Source organism: Plectrocnemia conspersa, unplaced genomic scaffold (genome assembly GCF_051122295.1).
Source record: "Plectrocnemia conspersa isolate PC_06_02 unplaced genomic scaffold, ASM5112229v1 ptg000010l, whole genome shotgun sequence".
NCBI classification, from domain to species: Eukaryota; Metazoa; Arthropoda; class Insecta; order Trichoptera; family Polycentropodidae; genus Plectrocnemia; species Plectrocnemia conspersa.
In genome coordinates this window covers 31,687,334-31,711,194 of record NW_028277174.1, presented here as the reverse complement: position 1 = coordinate 31,711,194, position 23,861 = coordinate 31,687,334, and the positions used below count along the sequence as shown (strand labels likewise).

The following is a 23,861-nucleotide window of genomic DNA, read 5'->3' as shown; positions in this document are numbered from 1 at the left end:
TCGTGTCTTCAAGGGAAAATATATTTCAAAACTAGACGTGTTTCTTTAAGGCTTATTTATCAACACGTTCAAATTTAGCATGATGTTCCTGTCGCTAATAAAAAACTCCCACCTGATTTCCAAATCGGATTTAAGATTTAAAAATTCAAAGTCAATGACTCTAAGTAGCATTTGAAAAGATTTCCCATAAAAATCGGAAGCACAATTTGATTCCGTTCACTTTTTAATTATGGTACACAAACCTAATTGCTGTGTGCTGCGAATTTTTGAAGACGAGTCTTATTCTCAGTGCATCCCGTGCGAAAATGGCGATTCACCTATGACCCCAACGCTTTCCGACTCCCACACGTGTCGGGATCGTTAATTCAGCTTCAGATTACACACTCAAGATTTCTTGACTGCAAATCTGACCGCATTGTGTTCTTGATCGCTAAAATCGCATTGTTTCTCTTAGTTTCCGCCAAAAGTCTTATAATCTTATAATGTATTATTTTCAGTTTTTTTTCCTCTATTTTATCTGATGGATTTATGCTTTTTTTCATTTTTGGAAATTATCAATAATTGTTGAACTGTGAGTTATCTCTATAGTGCGTATTATCTATTTATACGAATTTGGTTTATATATAGAAGGGTAAAAAATAATAACAGAGACGTCGCCGTCTGGTAAATCTGATTCGCTCCGTCTTATCGAAAACGGCGCCGATATTTTGTAAATAACTATTCGAGCGTAATTTAAACGTAGAGAAGAAACGGTCGTTATTAAAAATTAAATTGAAAATCCCACGAAAATGAAAATTTTCGATATATACGGAAAGAGGGCAATTATAATTAGGCACGAATTAACACGGAAAACAATCATGTCATTACTCAAAGCCGATCCGGATCGCTGCGTTGGCCAGAAGAGCCTCTCCTCTCCCGTGAGAATATTATGAATATAAAAAATAAACAAAAAAAAAAGTAAAATAAACACCATGACTTTGTGGATTTTCGGATTCGAGCGACGAAAAGCGATTGGTTCTGAATCTAACCCCAGATTACTACAAAAATATTCCAACGATATCGCTACGACAGAAACGAATCGGAATTGGGTCACTAGTTATTATTGAACATCATCTGGGGCTACTTTTAAATGCGCCGCAATTAATTAACGATTAAATATTGCTCTCGTAATATTAAATTAATAATACTAAATATTCTTTTATTGCGGAAAATTTAATATTTATATAACATAAGTAATGTATTTATAGATTGCATATATTGCGAATATTATAAATGCGTCATAATGTCACTTTTAGCTTGTTTTATTCTATATTTTTTTTTTTTAATTATTTTCATAAAATATGCGAAACTATTTTAAAAGTGCATTAATGAATATTATTTTAAAAATCAATCGTAGTTCATACGCAAATATATACATTAAATAAAATACCGTTAACAGTAATAAATTGAATTAAACTCGAAGTTAAATTGTGATGTTTGGTTCGCAACGACATCGAGCGGTGAGATTCGGTGAGATTAGTCTCGCTCAGACTCCACACAAATGCGTATCGATCTCTAAATATCCAAGTCGAATCTATGATGATTTTTCTACACATTTTTCCTTGTGGAGTTAACTGTGCTTCTAGTAAAACGGTCCATTCCCACAATTTGTTTTGAAACAACCTTCGGCTCGTTTGAAGTGCTTATCTTGGATTATATTAGGAAATGCTAGTGCGTTATCTCACGGTTCAACGTCCTTGGATTTGGTCTGTTCTTAAGTTTTATTTGATCTACATATGAATTTACGTTTATTTTTTTTTAATATGGAACGTGAAAATGTGTCTTCAAAAAATTATAAATAAAAAAAATGAATTTAAATTTGTATATTTCTCAAGAAATCTGCATAACATATTTTTTTCTGAATTCTACTTAATTTATTTTTTAGGAAATTTACTTGCTGCTTTGAATTAAACAATATAATGCCAATCCGTGTTTTATATGTTTAATATTATACATCTTTCAGTTTAATCTTATGCTATTTAATTTAAAGAAACATTTTTGTGCATCTTTCGATAAAAGCTTTCAACAACTTTCAGAAAGTGTGCGACATCTAATAAACATACTAATATCACATGTTTAATAAAACATATTTATACATCTATTATTTATTTTTATACAAGACTATTTTGAATGTGTCAGATTTTATTTAAAAATCACTCCAATCGTTCCGAAAAATCACAACATCCAATATTTATAACCCATTCGTGTCATTATAGTACGAATAGAATACGATTTTCTACCAGACGGCGATGTCTCTGTTATTATATGTTTTTTTCAATCCGATTTGCAGTAGTTGGCAATAAATTAAAAGGGTTTTCCAGTATTTTCCCCCACCATAGAGTGGTTTGTGCAAGTCAGCCAATGTTTTTGTGTCCGACAACTAACTCACCCATCGGTCATTTTCACCCCCGTTCTGGTAAGTAACGAAAATCAATGTTACGCCATAGTATTTATTGTGTTATGGTCTTGTTTTTTTTTTTGCGTGATTATGGAGTCTGTTTTTTTTTCGTGCTAAGGGACGCAATATGGCGCCAATCCCTTTCCATTTCCACTGGATCTTTCATATATATAATAAATACATACATATATAAGGTCTGCAGGATCAAAATTGTCGACTTCAGCTACGAATAATGCAACTTTATATATGACACTCCTTGTGGAATTGATTCTACTCTTTTAAAGACAACAAAAGTCGTTATGAATTTGGGCTCGAATACAATTGAGAATTATTGATTATTATATCATTATAAATATTTTAGATTTGTTGCTTTTACCCCGTTATAACACATTGGGCTATCGCCTGTTATGTTACAACAAAATATTTACTATATACAATCTGTGATTTTCAAAAATAATCATATTTTTTTCAGTTTTGTAGCACTGCTTTTGTGTATATGCATGCTAATTGTCAGTCATTTTAAATGCATAGTTTGTGTTTGACAGTCAAGTATTTAAGACGCATTTTGTCATTCTTGATAACATACTCATGGCTCTGTTAAAAACATTTCCACTATTCATAAACTCTTCGTTTGTTCCTAACATCCTCGCCAAAAGCCGTTTCAAACATTTGTGTCACTTCACTGCACTGTAAATTCTTTGTTCCAAAGAATTTACATTAAATTTTGTGTTAAAATGTGCAATGAAGTGGCGCAAATGTTCGAGAAGGGTTTTGATGCGGATGTTGTGAATAAACGAAGAGTTTATGTATAGTACTGTGGCGATAATGTGCTACGCAATTGATTTTGATTATTCAATTCTTCACTGCTAGATGCTACTTAATGATAGTTTACGTATTGACAGAGATATATCCTATAGAATCAGGCCTGACGCCGTGGCTTCGCCCTTAGCTAGTCGATACTGCGTTGCCATACTGCTTTCAACAGTGCTTCTAGATATTTTCTCTCTGACAGATGTAAGATAAAAAGTTAGTTTGAGATGCGTTTAATTTAAAATAAATTAAAATAAAGCTTTTTATAATATAAAATAATTTTAAGGAATTAAATCAAAAGTTGAATCAAGTATAGGTTAGGTTAGATTATTTTGAATACAATTTTTTTATACCGAGTTTTATTATTTCTGCTTATAATTTTTTTTGTTTAGATGTTTTTTTATTTAGTGTTAGACCTGTCGCACGATTTTAACAAAATAACACTGATGTTAGTAAAGTGATATGTTTAAATATCATAATCTAAACTTAAAGCAAGTTGCTTCAATCTAATTTGCTTCAAAATAATTTATTCCTTCATGGAATTAATTATTATAATATAATTATAATTCTGATTGATCATAACAGAATAGGTTTTCCTAGATTTTCCTTGGTTATAGAGATAAATTATTTAAAAAAATCGAGCTAGAATGTCCATAATTTATACTAGCAATTTACGCTGTTATATATAAATATACAATTAACGCCGACACGATTTTATTGCTTTTGACGTTAATTTTTGAGCATTTCACATATGCTTGCTAGGTGTAGAGTAACATCAGTATTACTTATAACTAAAGGCAAGGCAAGCGATGCAACCGCCTTAAGGATCCCCGTGCGATTTTTTTAGCATATTACGCTTGCTATGAAATACATCAAAACCGAATTTTGCTCAATAGAAGAGCGCAAAAAACAATTATCACTTCTCAGAAGTCAAAAATTCACGTCAAAAGCGATAAAATCGCGTCGGCGCCGTCCGAAGGCGCCGAAACCATTTTATCGCTTTTGACGTGAATTTTTGACTTCTGAGAAGTGATAATTGTTTTTGCGCCTTCCTATTGCCTAAAGTTCGGTTTGAATATCATTTGACTAATATCGGTAAAGATAGCTATAATATTTTTAAAACTTACTGTAATATCAAAATGCAGACATGCGAGACTGTCTGTACTTCTTCATCAGCTTATTTTACCATGAGAGATGATTTGGCTTAGTTTTAATTTTGAGCTTAATGAAAGTTAGGTTTGATTAATTCGTTCAGGTTAAGTGTGGGTTTTTTTTTAATTATTTTTATTAAATCTTCCGCTGTGACCTGATGTGCGTAAGCCCAATGCGTTACAACGGACAGCATTAAACACCAATTGTACGTTTCGCACCGTCAGAACAGAATATAATTTCATTAGCTTTCAGTTAAATTATATTTTTGCTAGTAGAAATATATATCTACTGGTGAAAATGTATTTGACCTCACTAGTGTATATATAACTTCGCTAAAAAACACACATTTACTGTAACATTGCATGTAAATAAATAATGATAAGTATGTAAATATTACTACATATAATTTTATTAGCAGCTGACACCTAAATTATATTTTCACTGGTAAATATAAATCTAGCAGTAAAATTTATCATCTAATTTAAAATTATTTAGAATTATCATCCAGTTTTATAATAGAGCTATTTATAAATATTTTTATATTATTATCTAACATATCGATAGGAATTTTTTAACAACTTTAAATCAAAACACAACTTTAACTAACTAGACGTTTACGTATTGAAAATAGTTTAGACCAGACATTAAATTCTTAATCAATATCACCTGTAAATAATAATAAAAGTTTTCTTTTACAGTTTACGACAATACTATGACATATTTTATAAATAAATTCGTGATTCAACTTTGCTTAAAAATTATGTAAACAATATTTGTGGTTTTGATAAAAATTAACCAAAAAGTATGATACATATTGGACTTTGCTTTATTTTGTTTAAAAGTTTTGACTCATTGTGTTTTCATTTTAATCTGAATTTGCTTATTAAATTATATAAATATGAACCTTTTTTGGTACATGTATAAATATCAAAGTATTATATAATAAAAATGTTATTACCCCCTGACGCTAATATTATACAACATAATAAAAATGTATTAGAACTTTCTTTGCATGATGAAGTCATATTCTGCATTTCTGTTAAAAATAGAAAAAGCTGATATATCGGATTTCGGCAACGATAAGGTTATATTCGTATCGTTTGATCCTTAACGCTTTTCATGCCAATCTTACATTACAACCTTGTCGGTTGATTCTAGCTTCGACCACAACATTCTAGCAATAAAAATTATGCCTCGTGGCGAATTTTCCCCATTCGCATAATCGCCACGTGTCCGCGGTCACGTGACAAATCGACGTTTTCGGTCGATTTCCGCGCCCGGCCTCGGATAAGCCCGCTATACTGCACAGCAGCGGCCGCCTAATGGATATTGTTATGTTTTGGTTATGGTGTCGTGAGCATGTGTAGTATATTGTGAAAAATGCACGCGATTGGTCGAATGCAGGCGCGATTAACGGCCTGCCTGTAATTGCAACAGTAATTACGGTCACAGAATAGTGCACAGGCAATTTTTCACTTGAAATTAAAATTAATGACGAAACGCGGAGCGGACACAGAAAGCGCGAACGTTTCATACAAACATGCCACTTTTCTACTGAAACCGGAGAGAATTTATCTTATAAATGACGGAGAAGCGAGAAGTTCATTTATTACGTATTCTTTTCAATTAGTTTTGCTGTCTTTGCAATCTTATTTTCTTAATCGCATGATCATGAACATGATAAAGTGTCTATCTGCGAGCATTATAGGGGCTGAAGAGTCGCGATCGTGTTCTTTATTCTTGCCCGTCGCGGTCAGGACGTAGCGCTCGAGAACGCTCCTCTTGCACAAGTCATCCGGAAGGAAATTTATAGATGATTGGATTGATCCAAATGCATCCAAATATGATTATGGATAGCTAGGTTCAAATATGTCTTAGCGTATCTCTCGTATTTAATCGTTACCTGCATGGAGTTGCAATGCGGTATAGGGGTTTGCATGTCCGCATTATACCCACGACAAGGGTTGAACCGACATGCATAGTGTTTGTAATTAGAGTGTCAAGGTCTTTGCCGTTGTTTATGGATAGTTTTCTTTCTCTATTCCTAGGTTTAGCCGAGTGTTTATAATTTATACGGCCGCGCTTACTTACACCAAACACAATTATGTAATCAGCGACCGCGGCGAAAAGGTTAACAAACGCTGCGCTGGTCGAAACGCTCCAAATGATTTTTCACTTCCTCAAGGAAGAACATTGCCTCTCAAAAAAATCATAAGAACGGTTACTACACAAATCCTGCTTTGTAAATTATAATATGCGTTATACTCAATGATCGGAAATAAATATGGTTGAACTCACCTGATGTAGGAAGTGAGAGGAGGAAGCAGACAGACGTGCTGTATGACGGTGCGTTACGCATGCCGTGAGAAGCGAACGGTTTGCTATCACTGAAGCACTAAAAAAATGTATACATACAAATCAAATAACGGAAAAGCGGAGAGTCAACGATCCAAAGCTCGACCGGGAAATGCTTTACGGACTTTCAAAATCCGTAATAACGGATTTTTTTGCGATCCATATCAGATACGATCGATCGAAATAAACGATTACAATCGATAGGATTCATTAATTCTTGCAACATTTAAATTATAATTTAAATATGACCGAGAAACTCAGAGATTCAAAGTGACTGCATGGTTGGAGCAAATCGGACGGTCGAAGTGAGATAGCTATGCTATGCTTGAAGGCGAATTGGAGATGAACTCAAGTATATTTTAAATCGGAAGCGAAGTGGTAGTTTATAGACCATCGATCAAATTTATATTTTAGATTTTAATTTATGATCACGATGTTCATCCGTGAGATTAGAAAAATCTAAGAAAACATAATCTGTGATCGGAAATGTTATTGTATATTTTATATATTTTTGTTCTCTCGGACACAGGTGCATATAAATACATTTCTAAAACTAGAAACGTTGAAATTTTAAAGTTGCAAAAGCGGTTACCTAAAAATAAAATCAAATTATTCTGCTACTGGCATTTTCACACATGTCAACTTACATGCGTCTAGTCCTTGCACTTTTGCTTTTTTACTATTGCTGAATATGATTGACAATCTATGTTATATTTTATGTATCTGGTAATAGAGTCAATAGTATTTGAAAATATGTGTGCAGTGTTATAATAAAATATTATTACTAAAAATGTTAAAATCTAGTCTATATGATTCATTTTTGCGCTTATGATTAAATCCCAACACCATTCCTCTTTTTGACATCTGCTTTCTTACTATTAATCATTTTAATTGGCAAACTATGTAATATTTAATGTACCTGATAAGAGTCAAAACTTTTTATGGCAGTTGTTTAGTCCCAGCACTTCAGCGACCATACCCGCACTTCTGCGGTTTTACAAGTGCACGTTCTTTTACCTTTGGGTCCACACTATTGATAATTTAAATACTTTTTTCTAGGAGATGCAAATCTGTATTCCACAAAATATTGGCCTTAAAAGAATTTGCTTCAAAATAACTTCGAGGGACACAAATACATAAACAAAGTTTTATGACCTTTTCTAGCATATATAATTCATCTGTAGGGAACTTTATGGGAGCATAAATATTTTACCATGTCTTGCACAACTGGTTTCAATGCGGCGATTATTGGTAGTCCCAAAAATATATTCCACAAAAAAATTGCTATAAAAAATATTATTTTAATGAATATTTTTTTTGTTTTAATTTTTTATACTAACAACTATATATTTTGAAGAGATCTTCATATTACACATTGTGTACATCGCGAAAGGCAGCGGTTGTTAGTCAAAGCGAGCAAAGTATTAATTGCGTTTAATTGGCCCCGGAGAGCAGCGGTGCTCAACCGCGTGGCGCGCGTGCCGTAACGAGAGCGCCGATGGCTGTTGTGGAATCATTAAATAAGGAAGACAACAGTGCGTGAAATGTTCAATTGCGTAATTCATTGTAGTGAGAAATTGACCTGAAACGCCTGAAAAACAAGACATTTACGTCACGCTTCTATTTTCCGAAAATCGGCTACGGATATCCCCCTTCCGGAGTCCGGTGCGTGAAAACGTTAACGTTATCGCCAATCTGATGATATGCAAATCGCTCCGGCTGACCCATAAATTATTCACAGCCCCAAAAAAGACCAGTGACTTACTTTCTATCACTAAAAGACAAATGTTTCGAAAAATCTGCTATCGCAGGTAAATTGTAATTAAAAATATTTTCGGGCGCCTAAAAGCTTTTTTTAAATTAAGATTTTTAAAAAGTAAATCAAAACCGAACTTTGCCTATATGAGGAGCGCAAAAATGTCAAAAGCAATAAAATCGTGCCGTTGCAGTGAAAACACTCGGTAACCCATTTAGCATATGCTTGCTAGGTGTAGAGTAACACCAGTTTTACCTATAACTAAATGCAAGGCGAGCGATACAACCGCCCTAAGGATCCCCATGCGATTTTTTTATCATATTACGCTTGCTAAAAGTACATCAAAACCGAATTTTGCCCAATAGAAGAGCGCAAAAAACAATTATCACTTCTCAGAAGTCAAAAATCCACGTCAAAAGCGATAAAATCGTGTCGGCGCCTTGGCAGTGGGAACGCTCGGTAACGAGCGTTCCCACTGCCAAGGCGCCGACACGATTTTATCGCTTTTGACGTGAATTTTTGACTTCTGAGAAGTGATAATTGTTTTTGCGCTCTCCTATTGACCAAAATTCGGTTTGAATATACTTCGATCAATAATTAAAATAAAAATATAAATTGTGCCATCACCATCCTGATATGAATGATCAGTAAAGATAGCTATTATATTTTTAAGTCCTGGTGAAACACCAAAAAGCGGACAAACCATGGAGCATTGAAATAGTTTCTAATAAAATGATGACAGTTTATAGTAAATGCGTTCATTTTATATTTAAATATATGTTACATTTAGTCATATAGAATTCTAAAATGATATAAGTTATAAAATGCAGTGGTAGGGCCCAGGGGGGCTGTTTTCTATAAAATAGACAATTGTTTTATTTAATAATTTAATTCTGCACTTGACTCCAAACAGAATCATAATTTGGCCTTTGAACTAGAAAAGATTGCCTGTGACTGATTTCTATGCTCAATAAAAGTTTGAATATGGTCAATAGATTAAAACACAGAACAGGGAGTTACATAGAACGGCCGTTCCGTACAAATACGCATATAAAAATTGAAACCGTTTTCAGCGCCAGTTTGACTTTGGCGCCCAAAACCTGAACTATTACCCTACAGGATCATACTCATACCATCATACACACACATTTTTTTTAATATGAGAGTTTTGTCATTATTATTAATATTTTTTAAATAAGAATAAAACAAATGTAATTTACATAATATGTAATATAAAAATCTGAAAAAAATAATATAATTTTATATTATTGTAGATTTATTCATATGCAGTCGTTTCCGATGCACCATCGTATTTTGCTTGAGAACATTTAAATAGCAGAAAAAATTCTGCTATATTATTATATATTAAGATCCGCAAGTTCTATTAGTATTGACAGGAAAAACTGCCTAACAAACCTGGTGGTCTAGTCTCCATGGCGCAGCTTTAGCTGCGGCTGTCGTTTACCGTTTCTATTGATGAGTCAATCCTTATCTCGTCGCACCATTGAAATTTCATTATTTTTTCCGCCTGTGTTACACATTGACCGCTTATATCAACCTTGAACTAAAATTGTGAGTCGAATAAGGCGTATTGAATTAAAAATATACTTGATTTGTTGGCTTAAATAATTCTATTGCTACGATAAAGCGTAGCAGCGTCGTGTCGTAGGCGTTTAATATGCATAGCGTAGACTTAATTCGATATTGAATTAACTATTGCAATTTAAGAATTAACATTAATTTTCCAATTATCTGTGTTATATTTTTTTGAAACATATAACTAATATTTAAAAATGCATCTAATAATAAAAACATCTCATAAAATTTTATCATGTTTATTAAAAAAATATACGATTTTATCTCTCGTTAATTAAAAGTGTACTAATTAATGGCAAGAGTCATATCTAAACGATTCCACAGAATGCTCTTTCGTGTCCTCTATATCAACAAAACTACCCTCATTATAGTTATCATCAAAAATCCGACGAAAGCCGAACGTCAACGGCTCAAATTAGCTTCCGTTTAATAAGTTGTCATCGTTCTCTCCCAATTAAAAGTCGCCAGAGTGAATATAGTGAAAAATGTCTAATTAACTAACGAACGAGTACAAAAAGCAGAATGAAAAAATGACAAAAGTCTTCTCACGCGTCAAACCACCAGACCGTGTGGTTCACCTTTCTAATTGTTACTCGCATCGGTGCATGAAATCAAATTTAACGTTACAAGATTCGCGTTCAAGATTCGCTCTCAGAGTGTTCATTAGCTTAATCGATTAATAAAAGCGTAGTAACAGCGCAATCGTTAAACCCTTTTGTTGCTGGTGGATAAGCTTAGTAGGCGGAAAAATCGCCGTCTATTATGTGCGATCCGGTTTTGAAAACTGAAACCGCGGACACTCGGCGCCGAGATGGTCTGTCAACGGACAATGGGAACGGTTAACTTTAACCGCGATAATGTTACAGTTTAACGAGTGGTCGGGCTACTTTTAAGCGCTTTTATAAAAATACATTAATACTATAAAAAAGTCATAATAGCTTCTCCGAAACGGCGAATAATAGTGACGTGACATTTGCACATGTCATTCTGGCTTCCATTTCTTAGTCAAACATGCAATGCTTTAAATTAAAAACTTGAGCTTTTCATGAATGACTTTATTCGACTTTTTTACAAATTTATCAATCCGCAATATCAATAAATCTTAATTTATTTTTAAATATATGTTAAACTATTACTTGTAATTTTTTCGTTGTAACTTGTCAGGCGCTACTCAATGTATTACAACAGAGTAAAAATAATCAACACCTACAAAGTAAATAGTGTGACATAAATTTTTGTTTGAATGACTAAGGGCGAAGCCCCGGTGTCAGACCTTATGTTGTAACCTTAACTGTCACATATTTGCGTTGCATATTTTCGTCACAGCAGCATTTATATAACCTATGTTTAGACATAGCATCCTCGCCAAAAGCCATATTTCTCAAACATTTGCGTCACCTAACTGTACTTTAATCTATTTTAACACAAACTTTAATACAAATTCTTTGGAACAAATAAATATGTTATAACATGCCCGGTGTTAGCCCGATACGTTACAACAGGATAAACACAATTAACACCTACTAAATAAATAGTGTAAATTTACCATTTTTAAAAATTACAAAAAAAATACTAAAATTATAATGTGATTTTAATAATTATAAACTATTAGTACAGCTAACAATTAATCGAAAAATACACTATTTATATACGATATTTTTTCGTGAGATTAGGAAAAACTAGGAAAACCTAATATATGGTGTTTATTTTTATTTATTTTAAATTTTGAAGAAATATTTTTAATACTATTATTCTAATAGATTTTAATAATATATAGTATATATTTATTTAAATTATGTTTTTTAAATAGTGAAACAGTTATTTTAGCTTATTGCACAAATTCTGTATGACTTTTTAAGCTAATATGTATTTTTTATGTACATTTATTTTTTGCATTACATTAATTATAATCTGTTATTTCAGCTTAAAATCAATAGGTAGTAGTTAAAAATGCCGATTTTAAAATCAATAGAATTTAAGCTAACATAATTGTTAATCTTCCATTGCAACATGGCAGACGTTAGCCTAATGCGTTACAGCGGGTTAAGCACAATCAACTATTAAGTGATGAGATACGATACTAAAATTGATATATATTAAATCAGTGATTTTATAAATTTTTAATTATTAGTATAGTTAACAATTAATCAAAAAAATACACTATATACGATATTCTATCGTGAGATGAGGAAAAACTAGGAAAACCTAATTTATGATGTTCATTTTTATTTATTTTTTGAATATCAAAAAATATTTTATTATCACATAGTACACATTTATTTTAATTATGTTTTTTTTTTAAAAAAGGGATACAATTATTTTAGCTCCTCTCACAGATTCTGTATTATATAATATTATCTACATATTACCTATATGTTTATTTAATTTTTGGATTTCATTAATTAAAATCTGATTTTTCAGCTTAAGATCAATAGATTTTAAGCTCACATAATTGTTTATAATTATTTATTTATTGTAAATCATCCGTTGCAATATGACAGTCGTTAGCCTAATGCGTTACAACGGAGTAAACGAATCAATTTTGATTTTAAATGTAATTTTTAAAATTGATTTTAATAATTTTTATCTATTAGTATAGCTAAAAATCAATCAAAAAATTCACTATATACGATAATTTTTTGTGAGTTAAAGAAAAACTAGGTGTCAAAAAATTGCATTTTAAATTTCATATATACATAATAAGTAATTAAATTATAGCTAATATCTTTTATGCTCTAAATTATAATTTGATTGTATTATTATAAGTACAAAAATAAATTCTTTCGTATATTTTATAATTCTTAATATCTTTAATAAGAAACTCTACGCAGAAAGCTACATATGTCAAATCTCCTTTGATTAAGAATTTGACAGTTATTTTAATAGGCTTTGCTGCACCTATAATATTTCAGTGAGCTACATATGTTTTTTAATCAATAAGCAACTTTATATTCTCTGCTAGCTTTTTATTTTAATTCTGCAATTAATTTCTTGTAAATATGATTTTTTTAATAATAAAAAAATATTATTGTTTTCCGCATTAGCACATCTAATATTATTCATATATATATGTTTCTTCAAACATAATCAAGGCTATATACAATAGATATAGTAGGTTATGTATTTAGTTATGAATAGCAAGACGAATAACCAGATCCAAATGGTACCATACATAGCTTTCCATATTTCATTGGACAGTATATAGACCGCATTCTAATTCCCAAGGCGGAAACGCAAACAATGGATATTTATTGACGCAAAAATGCTTCATATTAACATTCCTTCGGCGACAATCGCAGTATCGCTATCCCGTTTTCCCTGTTTCTTTCAAGGCTATTGTGACATATCGTACTTTCTACTACGTGTGATTCACACGTTTTTTCGGACTTTTATTGCTGATTTATTACTCGGCTTTCTAGCACGTGCTCGGCTAGCATAATTTTTAAAAAGAGACACATTTTCCCACCGGCTATTATGATATTGTATAAAACCGTATCGGATAGTAGACTCGAAATGAAATAGTGGAGGTCCACCGGAGCGTGGTCGGAGGGTCCTCGCGGTCGCTCGCGTGGAAAGTTATCCGAGACCAGTTAAGAATTTTACAGGTGTTGTCGGTTAATTAACTCTAAACCGAATACGCGTTAACTGTCAAATTATGTTAACGCGCAACGAAATACCCACGTTCTGGCGCCATATGTGTATTTATTTTTATTTTGTACAAAAACGATGGAATTCCTAAAAAAAATATTTTGTGAAGGCTATTTTTTAGTGCTCTAATCTAACGTATATAAATTCCAAGCAGCAATACTTATTTTTAATCATAATTAAATGCAATGTAGATTATTAATCTGACGACACTTTAACATACCTAAGATTCTTATAAAATTTATCCTGACATCATTTTTAATTTTTATTTTGACTAAACAACAATCTCAATAGCTTTTTTAAAACGCTCATTTTTTTTACAAAAAACAATAATGAATATTGTTGATTTTTATATAATATACTGTTCAAACTCCGTTTAGTATAATATTGTATTTTATAAAAACAGTCACAAGACTGGCAAATAAATTATAAATAATTTCACTTGTGGTTAACTTTATGGGAAATATATTATCTTTCAAATATACTAATAATTTATTTGCAATACTATAGACCAGTGATCAGAAGACTTTTCTTGTAAATATTTTAGTCAAAATATAAATGAGCTTCAATTTTTTTAATTTTCGTGTTCTATCTATAGTGTCTCTAACAAAAAACTTTACTAATGAAAATAATGTAACTACCTTTTTAAGATATAACATTTCATCAGTCTGTGATTTAAAATTCGTTATTTTGTTATCGTCAAAATATTGTAAATGGTCAACTGTAAATACTACCCTAAAATTGTAATTTTGTTGTATCGTTGAAAATGCTTTTTCATATAGGTGCTGCAAATTACATTTTTTTTGGAATCATTTTTATTGTGAGTCCGACTAGCTAAGGGCGAAGCCCCAGCGTCAGTCCTGATGTAACCTTAACTGTCACTGTTCATCGTCCTCTCCCCTCTTCTCTGCCATATGCCGTCGCTGGCATGTGTCAGAGAAGAGGGGGTTTTATAAACAAAAATAAATCCTCATTTTAATAATTTTAGAATATTTATTGATTGGCGGAGGGAAGGGGTTTATCAGAACCAAACTCCATTATAAATTGCTTTAGGGTAGCACATAGCCTTCTCGAACATTCACTGCACTTTAAACCATTTTAACACAGATTAAAGTGCAGTGAAGTGACGCAAATATTCGAGAAGCCTTTTGGCGAGGATGCTATGACCAAACGAAGAGTTTATGAATAGTATAAACGTTTGAAAAAGCGCCATGAAGATGCCATCAAAAGTGACAAAATACGTCGTAAATAATTGGCTGTCAAACGTCCAATATATACTTAATCCATTTTAATACAAAATTAAATGTTATATTCTTTGGAACAAATAAACATGAAAGGCATTAGCCCGATAAAACGGTTTTAACACAATTAACACCTACTGGTAAATAGTGTCACACAAATTCTAAAGCATTTTTAAAAATTATTGACTGTAGATTTAGCAATGGCGTTGAAAAGCAAATAAATTTGAGAAATACTGGGTGAAACTAAACATTTTAAAAAAAAGTTGCCTTCCTATTAAATTGCCTATTGATGTTACTCGCAACTCCTCAGTTTACCATTTTCCGTTCCGTTATAGTGCATACTTTGAAATTTTTTAGACTATCTTTTCTTAGCACGCGATTTAATAATAAAAAAACAACTACCTATAACAAAACTAAATATACAATTTGTAAATCTTGATAAGCACGACATAAATTTACAATAATAACATGATTTTTCAATTAACCCATTAAAACCAAGATATGCACATAACAATTAATTGTCAATAACATATTTTTAGCACATAGACCCTTTATATTTACATATAATAAACGCGGTATTTTTTTAATTTAAAATACTACAAACACGCACGAACATAAATATTGGTTTTTAAATTAAAATATCAATATGTAATAATAATAGTTATATTTATTTTCATTGTAAATTAAGGAAAAAATAATAGTAGGCTCGCTTTTACGTTGAGAATTTCTATAAGAAATTCCGCCATAACCGATAATCGTTAACATTAATCACGGTGTTTATGGCACGTGTATATTAAAAGCTACAGGAAAAATTTACGATCCCCTCGTCGGAAAATCGAGAAAATCGTGAAAGTTTTTCCGTGACGGTGCACGTATCGCATGCAGCGAGCTTTGAAAATTTCTGGCAAACTTCCAAGCGATAGGCTTTCGAGCCACAGTCACGTGAAAATCGAATCGCTTTTCCACGTGTGTATATATGTGTATTTTTTATTGTCGTATTTACTCATTCACGTGTCGTACGACGTGTTAATCTTATAGTACGTAGCTGATTTGATTTATTGAAAGCTCTAAAAAATATTTTTAACGGTCTATACCATTTTTCCTATGCAAAGAAGATTATAGGCACTTTTTAATAGGACTGCCTTATAATTTGCTTGTAATGTATGCGATCTAAGGTTCTGTGATTAAATCCTAAGATTATACATTATAAATGGTTATCATAGAGAGTTTTCTAGATATAAAGAAATTGCCTTATATTTTTTTCTAATCTTATATATTTTTCTAAATTACAGATGAGCGGCAAAAGATCCAGGAGTTTTAAATGCGCCGTCCACCACAGGGACAGGGAGGTGTGCTCCGAGAACGACTTCCACTTGCTAGAAAGAGATCCATCGCTCTTTGCAAGGTATGCAAAAAATCTACTTAAATCGTACGACCTTAGAAATTCGGGTCACGGTATTCGTCGCTAATATTGAACGTAGTCGAGATATAAATTTCGGGCCGCAAATGAAATTCCGCGAACTTTTCATAAATTGCCTATTATTCGTTGCCGTTTTGAGGACATTTTGCCGTCTAGACCGAAGAAAAACACGCACGTTATTCTTTTCGCTGGTTTTCGCATCGTTATACTGCTTTATGGTGGTGTGTTAGTAAGTAATGGGAATTGAAAATATTTTCTTCCTATACTACTCTTGTGGTATATTTTTCTAATGCCCAAGTCATATTAATTTGAGCAGTATTCTTCAATCGGCAGGCTTAAGTGGAGCAACAACACGGTTTTCATCAAGCATTTTATATATATTTTTCAAAAAGCATTCGACAAAATTTGTCATAACTTATTTCTGATAATTTTACAACTTATATTGTATACTTTCTGGAACAGTCTTGTTAGCTTTTTCTCATGGCGTCGTTCCATAGTCACTAACTTCTTAGCCCGCTTGATGGCGGTGACAAAATCTCTCGATTCTAAGGCATATAAAGTGTTAATGCGCTTGTCAATTTTTAGTTATTTTGTCTATATGGCTCTTTTGGAAACGTTTGCACTATTTAGTCATAACATCTTCGCCAAAACAAAGAAATTGGAACAAATAATTTGCATTAATTTTTGTGTTAAAATGGAGTGCAGTGAAGTGGCGCAAATGTTCGAGAAGACTTTTGTTAAGGATAGTACTGTGGCGACCATGTGCTACCCTAAATCAATTTACAGTGGAGTTTGATTCTGATGAACCCCTTCCCTCCGCCAATCAATAAATATTTTAAAATTATTAAAAATACACTGCTCCTTGTGGTTAATGCCCTAATAAATACGAAGCTAGAAAAGCTATCGAATATCCCCATTGAAATTTGTCGCATGCTTTATCGAAATTCCCACATCTTACCGAACAACCCCCAAAGTACACACAAACGCAAAAGTCGATCGAAATTAACGAATTCCACACAATCGTTGGCGATTCAGTGTTTCGATAGTCGTCAAATTTAACGGCAGGCAATAAAGATTTTTTGATTTGTTATGGCGATTACGACGTTCCTAGTTTTTATTGGTCGATCGTAGAGTCGGAATGTCCGAAGTTGGACTAGAAAAAAATAACGTATGTATGTATGTATAAACGCTACACGATAAAAATCCGAAATAATTAGTTTGAACCGCCGTAATATATTGTGCCTTCGGCGCGTAAATCAGTTTTATTCGTTCGGAAAGATGTTTTGATCGAGGGTCGTAATAAAACGTACTGTGGAGGTCGGACCTCAAAAAAACAAATACAGAACCATAGGTTAAAAGAAATGTAACTATAAAGTCGGAAATCGATACTGTTCCGGACCAGATGTTTTAAATATTCCAATTATGTGTTGTCTATATATGTATCTATCTACAATTCTAAGAAATCCATTCCAAAAGTTATTTAGTTTTCCTTCAGACATTCAGTCTCCTTTCGTTATTATAATAATTCGCATTACATCCTACGTTTCATAATAAACGACTCATTCTGATTTGTTTACTTGTTTTTCCACAATTTCCCTATAACAAATTGTTGCCAATTTGCCATGAATTTTGTTTTTTTTAGAGTCAGTTAATTTTCCTTTATAAATAACAAGAATATGTTTTTTTAATGTATATCCTCATTTATATATTATATAAACTTTCGTAGCTTTATCATATACAATGTTTATATCTACAAAAATCAATGAAATACCTATGTTATATGCTACCTACTGACTGTGATTTCTAAACAGAGTAAAGGCAAATATATGTTTTGTTAAAAATGATTCTTAAAACATTTATAAAATTAAGCTATGGCCACATAATTAATTTATATACATGTGAAAATTAACTTATTGTACTTAATCTTCAGTACTGACCATTAGAACTGTTTTGAGAAGTCTTATTATTATTATTGATCCGATTCTCAAGACGTCATTATTTCCTGATCTTTGGAAATGCACAAAAATGATAATATGAGACTGTTCACATTGATCTGTTTAATGGCAGATTTGAGGAGCTGGTCCGCTTCGTATCATTTAATTTTAATATTTCGTGTTTTTTTAATGAATTATTTTTTTATGTATTAAAATAATACCATGTATTGTTTTTTGACCATCGTAAAACATTGTTAGATCACAATCTTAATGTACCCCTTCATTTCATGATTTTTTTTATTGTTGAAAAAAATATTAAATGTATGTTTTAAATGTGTAACATTATGAAAATAAGAAATTAATAAATCCATATAAAAACAATATGAAACGAAGGGTTAATTTAAATAAGTAAATAATCTCTACTCTTCTTAATATATACGTTATTAAATATTATTATTAGTCTGTATGTCCGCAATTATTTTAAAATAAAAATAAAATATTTTCATATTAATTTGACAGTTTTAATGACTACTGTTTCGCATGAATGGCGTCCGTAAGAATTCGCGCCGCACAATAGCACGTCTAAATTTACCAGAGATCGTCAAGTGTCTGGACTTGTTCTTAAATTAGACGGATTTCCGTTCTGTGGAGGCGCCACCCGTGTCCACCCCTTGCCAAAAGTCTATTTATCCGTCCCGTCTAGACGGACGGGACGCGCCGGAACGGCTGGCGAAAGTCCACGAGGAAACTCACTAAACTAAATATTTTTCTTTCCAGGATGGTGCACATAATAGCGATGGAGGTTCTCCCGGAGGAGAGGGACCGGAAGTACTACGCGGACAACTACACGTGCTGTCCGCCGCCATTATTTATTATATTTATAACTTTAACAGAGGTGAGTTTAATATATTTTTTTTGTAATATTTATATGTTATTTACTTTCCAAATCATAAATTATTTTGAGTAGCGGACCGCCCCGGGCGGCACTTGCTTGGGGGCGATATTTTCGCCGCGTGGTTTTTAAACTGACTGCACTAAAAATATTAATCGACGAATAGCTTAGAGCTAAGTTAAATATTTGAAAACAATAAACAGCAATCAACGGTCATAAAATTCCGCCATTTTAGATAAAAATATTTTTTCCCGGACCAAAAATTTTACTAGTTTCATATAATCGCTAAACGTCAAAGTTACATCAGATGTTTCTCGTTGTTATTTCGAATCGTGCACGTGCTAAAATAATGAAATACCATTAACAAATTTCGTCAAACTTGAAAACTGTTTTAGTATATTTTAGTACATTGAAGACATGCAGAAGTTTAGGAAGGTCAGATAATTGTATGTGGGATGGGGGGCAAATCGCCCCGGGCGGCACAAACCCTAGGTACGCCACTTTGCATAGGCTTTTATCGATTATGAGTCAAAAATCTTTTCTTATAATATATTATATATTCGCTCGTAAAATATTTATATTCTTTGTAGAATACCGGTATTTTTAATCATTTAATACCGATATTTCGGTATCCATTTATTATGAAAATAAAATAAAATATTCTGGAATTAAATAATAAATAATTTATCAAAAACAGCAGCGTGCACTTACTATATATTGAAAAGGCATATGACACGATGTGGCTGTTGATCATATATTTTGCTGCATTCAACCCTCAAACTCATTTTAATTAATTTGATATATTCTTTATATGCTCTCTTTAATGAATGTGAATACGAATTACTTATTTTCATCCCTATCATGTCAGCTCGTGATTTAATCATCAATGCTAGGATACATTTTCACAGGAAATTGTCAGTTTTTGACGCGTGCAAGTGTCAGCCGCCGCTCGAAGGAACATTTGACAAATCCGTCCCCGTTTGTCTTTGATCGTAATCTCGAGAACATGGTCATGAATTCGAATCCGAAAAACAAAACCAACAAGACAATGGCCGGCCGCTTGTAAATCACCGTGAAACGACCGGATACAAAGTGCGCTTCATTAGGACAAAGTTATGTTTAACTGGGCGCATCCGCCGCACACGCGACAAAGCGTCAAAATAACTAGGAATCTGCTGGTGAGATTTTTGTCGAAAAAATGGAACACGTGCGCCTTGCGATTTTGGCGCTGAGGGACGACACATTTCAATTCCCCGCAATCCAAATATAATCTGCATCCGGAAGCAGATGTCTGGGTGCATATGAACGGAGACAAATTGCGAGCAAAGCATAATTGCGACGTCTAAATGTGTACGCCTATTAGGAAAAAGATACTCATCGCGATGGGGAGAGCTCTTCCTAGATTCGTTCCGCGATTGTGAAACAAAACGTCTCGCTTTAACCCTTAATCGCCATACATTTTCCATCGCAATAATATAACCACTTAAAATATTTTTAATGTATTGTTTCAATATACTAAGTGGCGCACTTAAAAGTAGCCTGAAATGACTCGTTAGAGATGCTGAAAATTTTAATAAAATTTTGTTAATGTCATATTGAGGTTAGCTAGGTACAAATCTACAATTTAATATAGCAATATTTGCATATAAAAGACTATTTAAGAGCGAAGCCTTGGCTTTGGGCCTTGTACCGTAGACCCTCTCAACGAAATTATATATAGAATCTGTATAGAAATTATATATAGAATTCGTTGTTCCAAAGAATTTGCATTAAATTTTATGTTAAAATGGATTAAAGTGTAGTTAAGTGACGCAAATGTTTGAGAAGGCTTTTGGCGAGGTTGTTATGACCAAACGAAGAGTTTATAAATAGTGCAAACGTTTCCAAAAGAGCCATATGGACAAAATGCGTCGTCAATACTTGGCTGTCAAACACAATCTATGCGTCCAATATGGCTGAAAATTGACATTCCCATTAAAGACAATGGTACTAAGTGAAAAAAATGAACATTTTTAAAAATTGCATATCGTATATGTTTTATAAATATTTTGTTGTACCATAATTGACGTTAACCCAATACGTTACAGCGCCTGTCAAACATTAACTATGCGCCAAATATGGTAGAAAATTTCTTAGAAACATTTTTAATTTATTTTTGATGAAAATAACATAATTTCATTTAGGTTAGGTTATAAAAATCTTAGCCCAACCTTTTAAAATTGGCCAAAACCATTTTTTTCAAATGATTAAAAAATGAACTTTGATTTAGCGCATTTTCATACACAATATTCATGTTTAATTATATTCAATTTTTGTTCTTGAAACATGACAGGCGTTAGCCCAGTGCGTTACAACGGAGTTAAGCTGTTCCAAAATCATCTGTTATGATCGGAAAAAATTATAATTATGTAGTAAAGTGGAAAAAAATAGCATTTTTAAAATCACGAACATTACCAAAGGAGCCCTAAAGAAAATGCGTTGTCAAGACTTGGTTGTCTAGCACAAACTATGCGCTGAATAAGGCTGGCAATTTTTTAGAAACATTTTGAAATTATTAGGTTATAAAAATCTTAGCCCAACCTATTAAAATTGGGGCAAAATATATTTTTTTAATAATTGAAAAAACAACTTTTTCATAAAGCGTTACGGTCCGTTCACGCGTTTCCGCGTGATAGCATAACTTCATGAACATACATATTACAGGCAGTGGTACTAATCATCCGTAATTATCGAAAATAATTATACTTATATAATAAAGTGGAAAAAAAAACTAAATAAAAATGCTAAAGTTTCATTCTACAATAATAATCTTTTCGTCATATGACTTTCATACTCGCTATCGTTCTGCTACTTATAAAGACATGCATATAAAGAGCTCTTAAATTTCTTAAGTTTGTTTATACTACTTTGCAAAAATTTATCGTTAGAGATAAAAAGTTTTTAAGTGGCTCAAACTTAATAATGAATCAAAATTTAATCAAACCTTAACCAACAAAGTAAAAAAATATTTCATGAATATTTTAAGGAGCATATTTATTAAAAAAATGTTTTAGATATATAACGTATTATATATTTATTTTTCTATATGTGGCACTTTAAGGGTTAAACGAGCGAGTCATATTCCCAGGTGCATAGTAAAAACTGAAACTTTTTACATTGTTTTTCTTTCAAACGGCAGTCTAGAGCAATATATTTAAAATTACCAAACATACTTCTCTTATTATATCGTCCCCCAAGTCTTTTCTGACATAAAAAACGCCATATATTAACACGTGCCCCAGAGAGATATCATCTTACTCCCAAATCTTAACAAAAAAATAATAGCTTCTATTTTTACCTGAAGTTTTTATTTAATTATTATCATACATATATTTTTTGCGATTTATACGGTTTCTCATATTCAATATCACGAAGTGCTCAGCCCTAAAATTTATATACCGATATTCAATGACAGGAAGAAAGAGGAAACCTTATGGAAATAACCAGGTCAGATCCTGTTACTTTGTTTTGTGGATAGTGAAATTTTACTCTTTTTTACAACTAACTTCAAAGAAAAAGTAGTTTAATGCTTTTGATAAAACACAGATTTCGTGCAGAGCACGTGCTACTCGTTAAATAAATAAGGAACGTGAAAGTGTAAATATTGAGTCTTTACACATGTCTGTTTTTTAGATAATACTTTCAATGACATTTTACATTTCTCCGATTTACTAGGTAAATGTTATTTAATTATAAATTTTAATTCTCATACCAATAAATTATACTTATAACATAGAAAGCAAAAAAGTTTTGCAACGATACTTTGCGACAGTAATATTGTTATTTTTCCTGAGACTATAATTTAGATATGCCTTAGGATATCCATTTTCTTCTTAAAGCTCGCATCGAGATGGAAATATTTTAACTTTGAATCCCGGATTCGGATGCAATATCGAAAGTGGCTCGTAAGAATTGGCATTCAGGTTGTTTATGCACTACATATATAGACTTAGGGGTGGATATGGAATCGCACGGTAGCCATGTGGGTGAATATTGCGAGAGGGTGATGGAAAAGGGGCAAAATTTACGACCGACAAGAGGCTTGATGGAGGGCTCAATCTGGATGACTAAGCTCGCCAACATTTCACCAAAGTTTAAACACGTCTAGATTCTCTAGTTACATATGGCCGAGTGGCGCCTGATTTCCTGAAAGATAGTCCCTAATTTCTACCCTCTGGACGACAATTGACAAACGGCGCTAATACATTTGCGGCGATTGATTAAATTAAATCACCCCATTTATTGTCGTGTTAGGGCGATGTTCAATCAGTGCGTGCAGCAATATAATTACAATTATGGAAGAGTGATGAAAATATATAACAAGACAAATACTTAAGTTTAAGTTAAAAATCAAAAAGTTCAACCCGCTCTTCGGAGAGGACTTAGAGACTAAGTGACGAAAACAACACAATAATAATAATAATTTATAAATATAAAACTATTTTTGGTTTGGTAAAATTATATCAGGCGTTGATTATTTAGGGAGATTTTTTTATATTTCATTTTTAGCTTTAAAGACAAAAATTTTGTATTTTTATTGAGGAACACTGGATTGGCTTAATGCGATACAAATGTTCCAAATTG

The 23,861-nt window shown here is 32.3% G+C and overlaps 1 protein-coding gene across 6 annotated transcripts in view; it reads left to right on the top strand.

Moving 5' to 3' along the window:
* stet (rhomboid serine protease stem cell tumor) overlaps positions 1 to 23,861 on the top strand; it is a 180,796-nt gene that overhangs the window by 149,561 nt on the left and 7,374 nt on the right. For all 6 annotated transcript variants that reach the window (XM_088195298.1, XM_088195299.1, XM_088195300.1 and 3 more), the window contains 2 exons: positions 16,285 to 16,397; positions 19,124 to 19,241. In XM_088195298.1, coding sequence (XP_088051424.1) covers positions 16,285 to 16,397; positions 19,124 to 19,241 — 231 coding nt within the window. The remainder of the gene's footprint in view (positions 1 to 16,284; positions 16,398 to 19,123; positions 19,242 to 23,861) is intronic.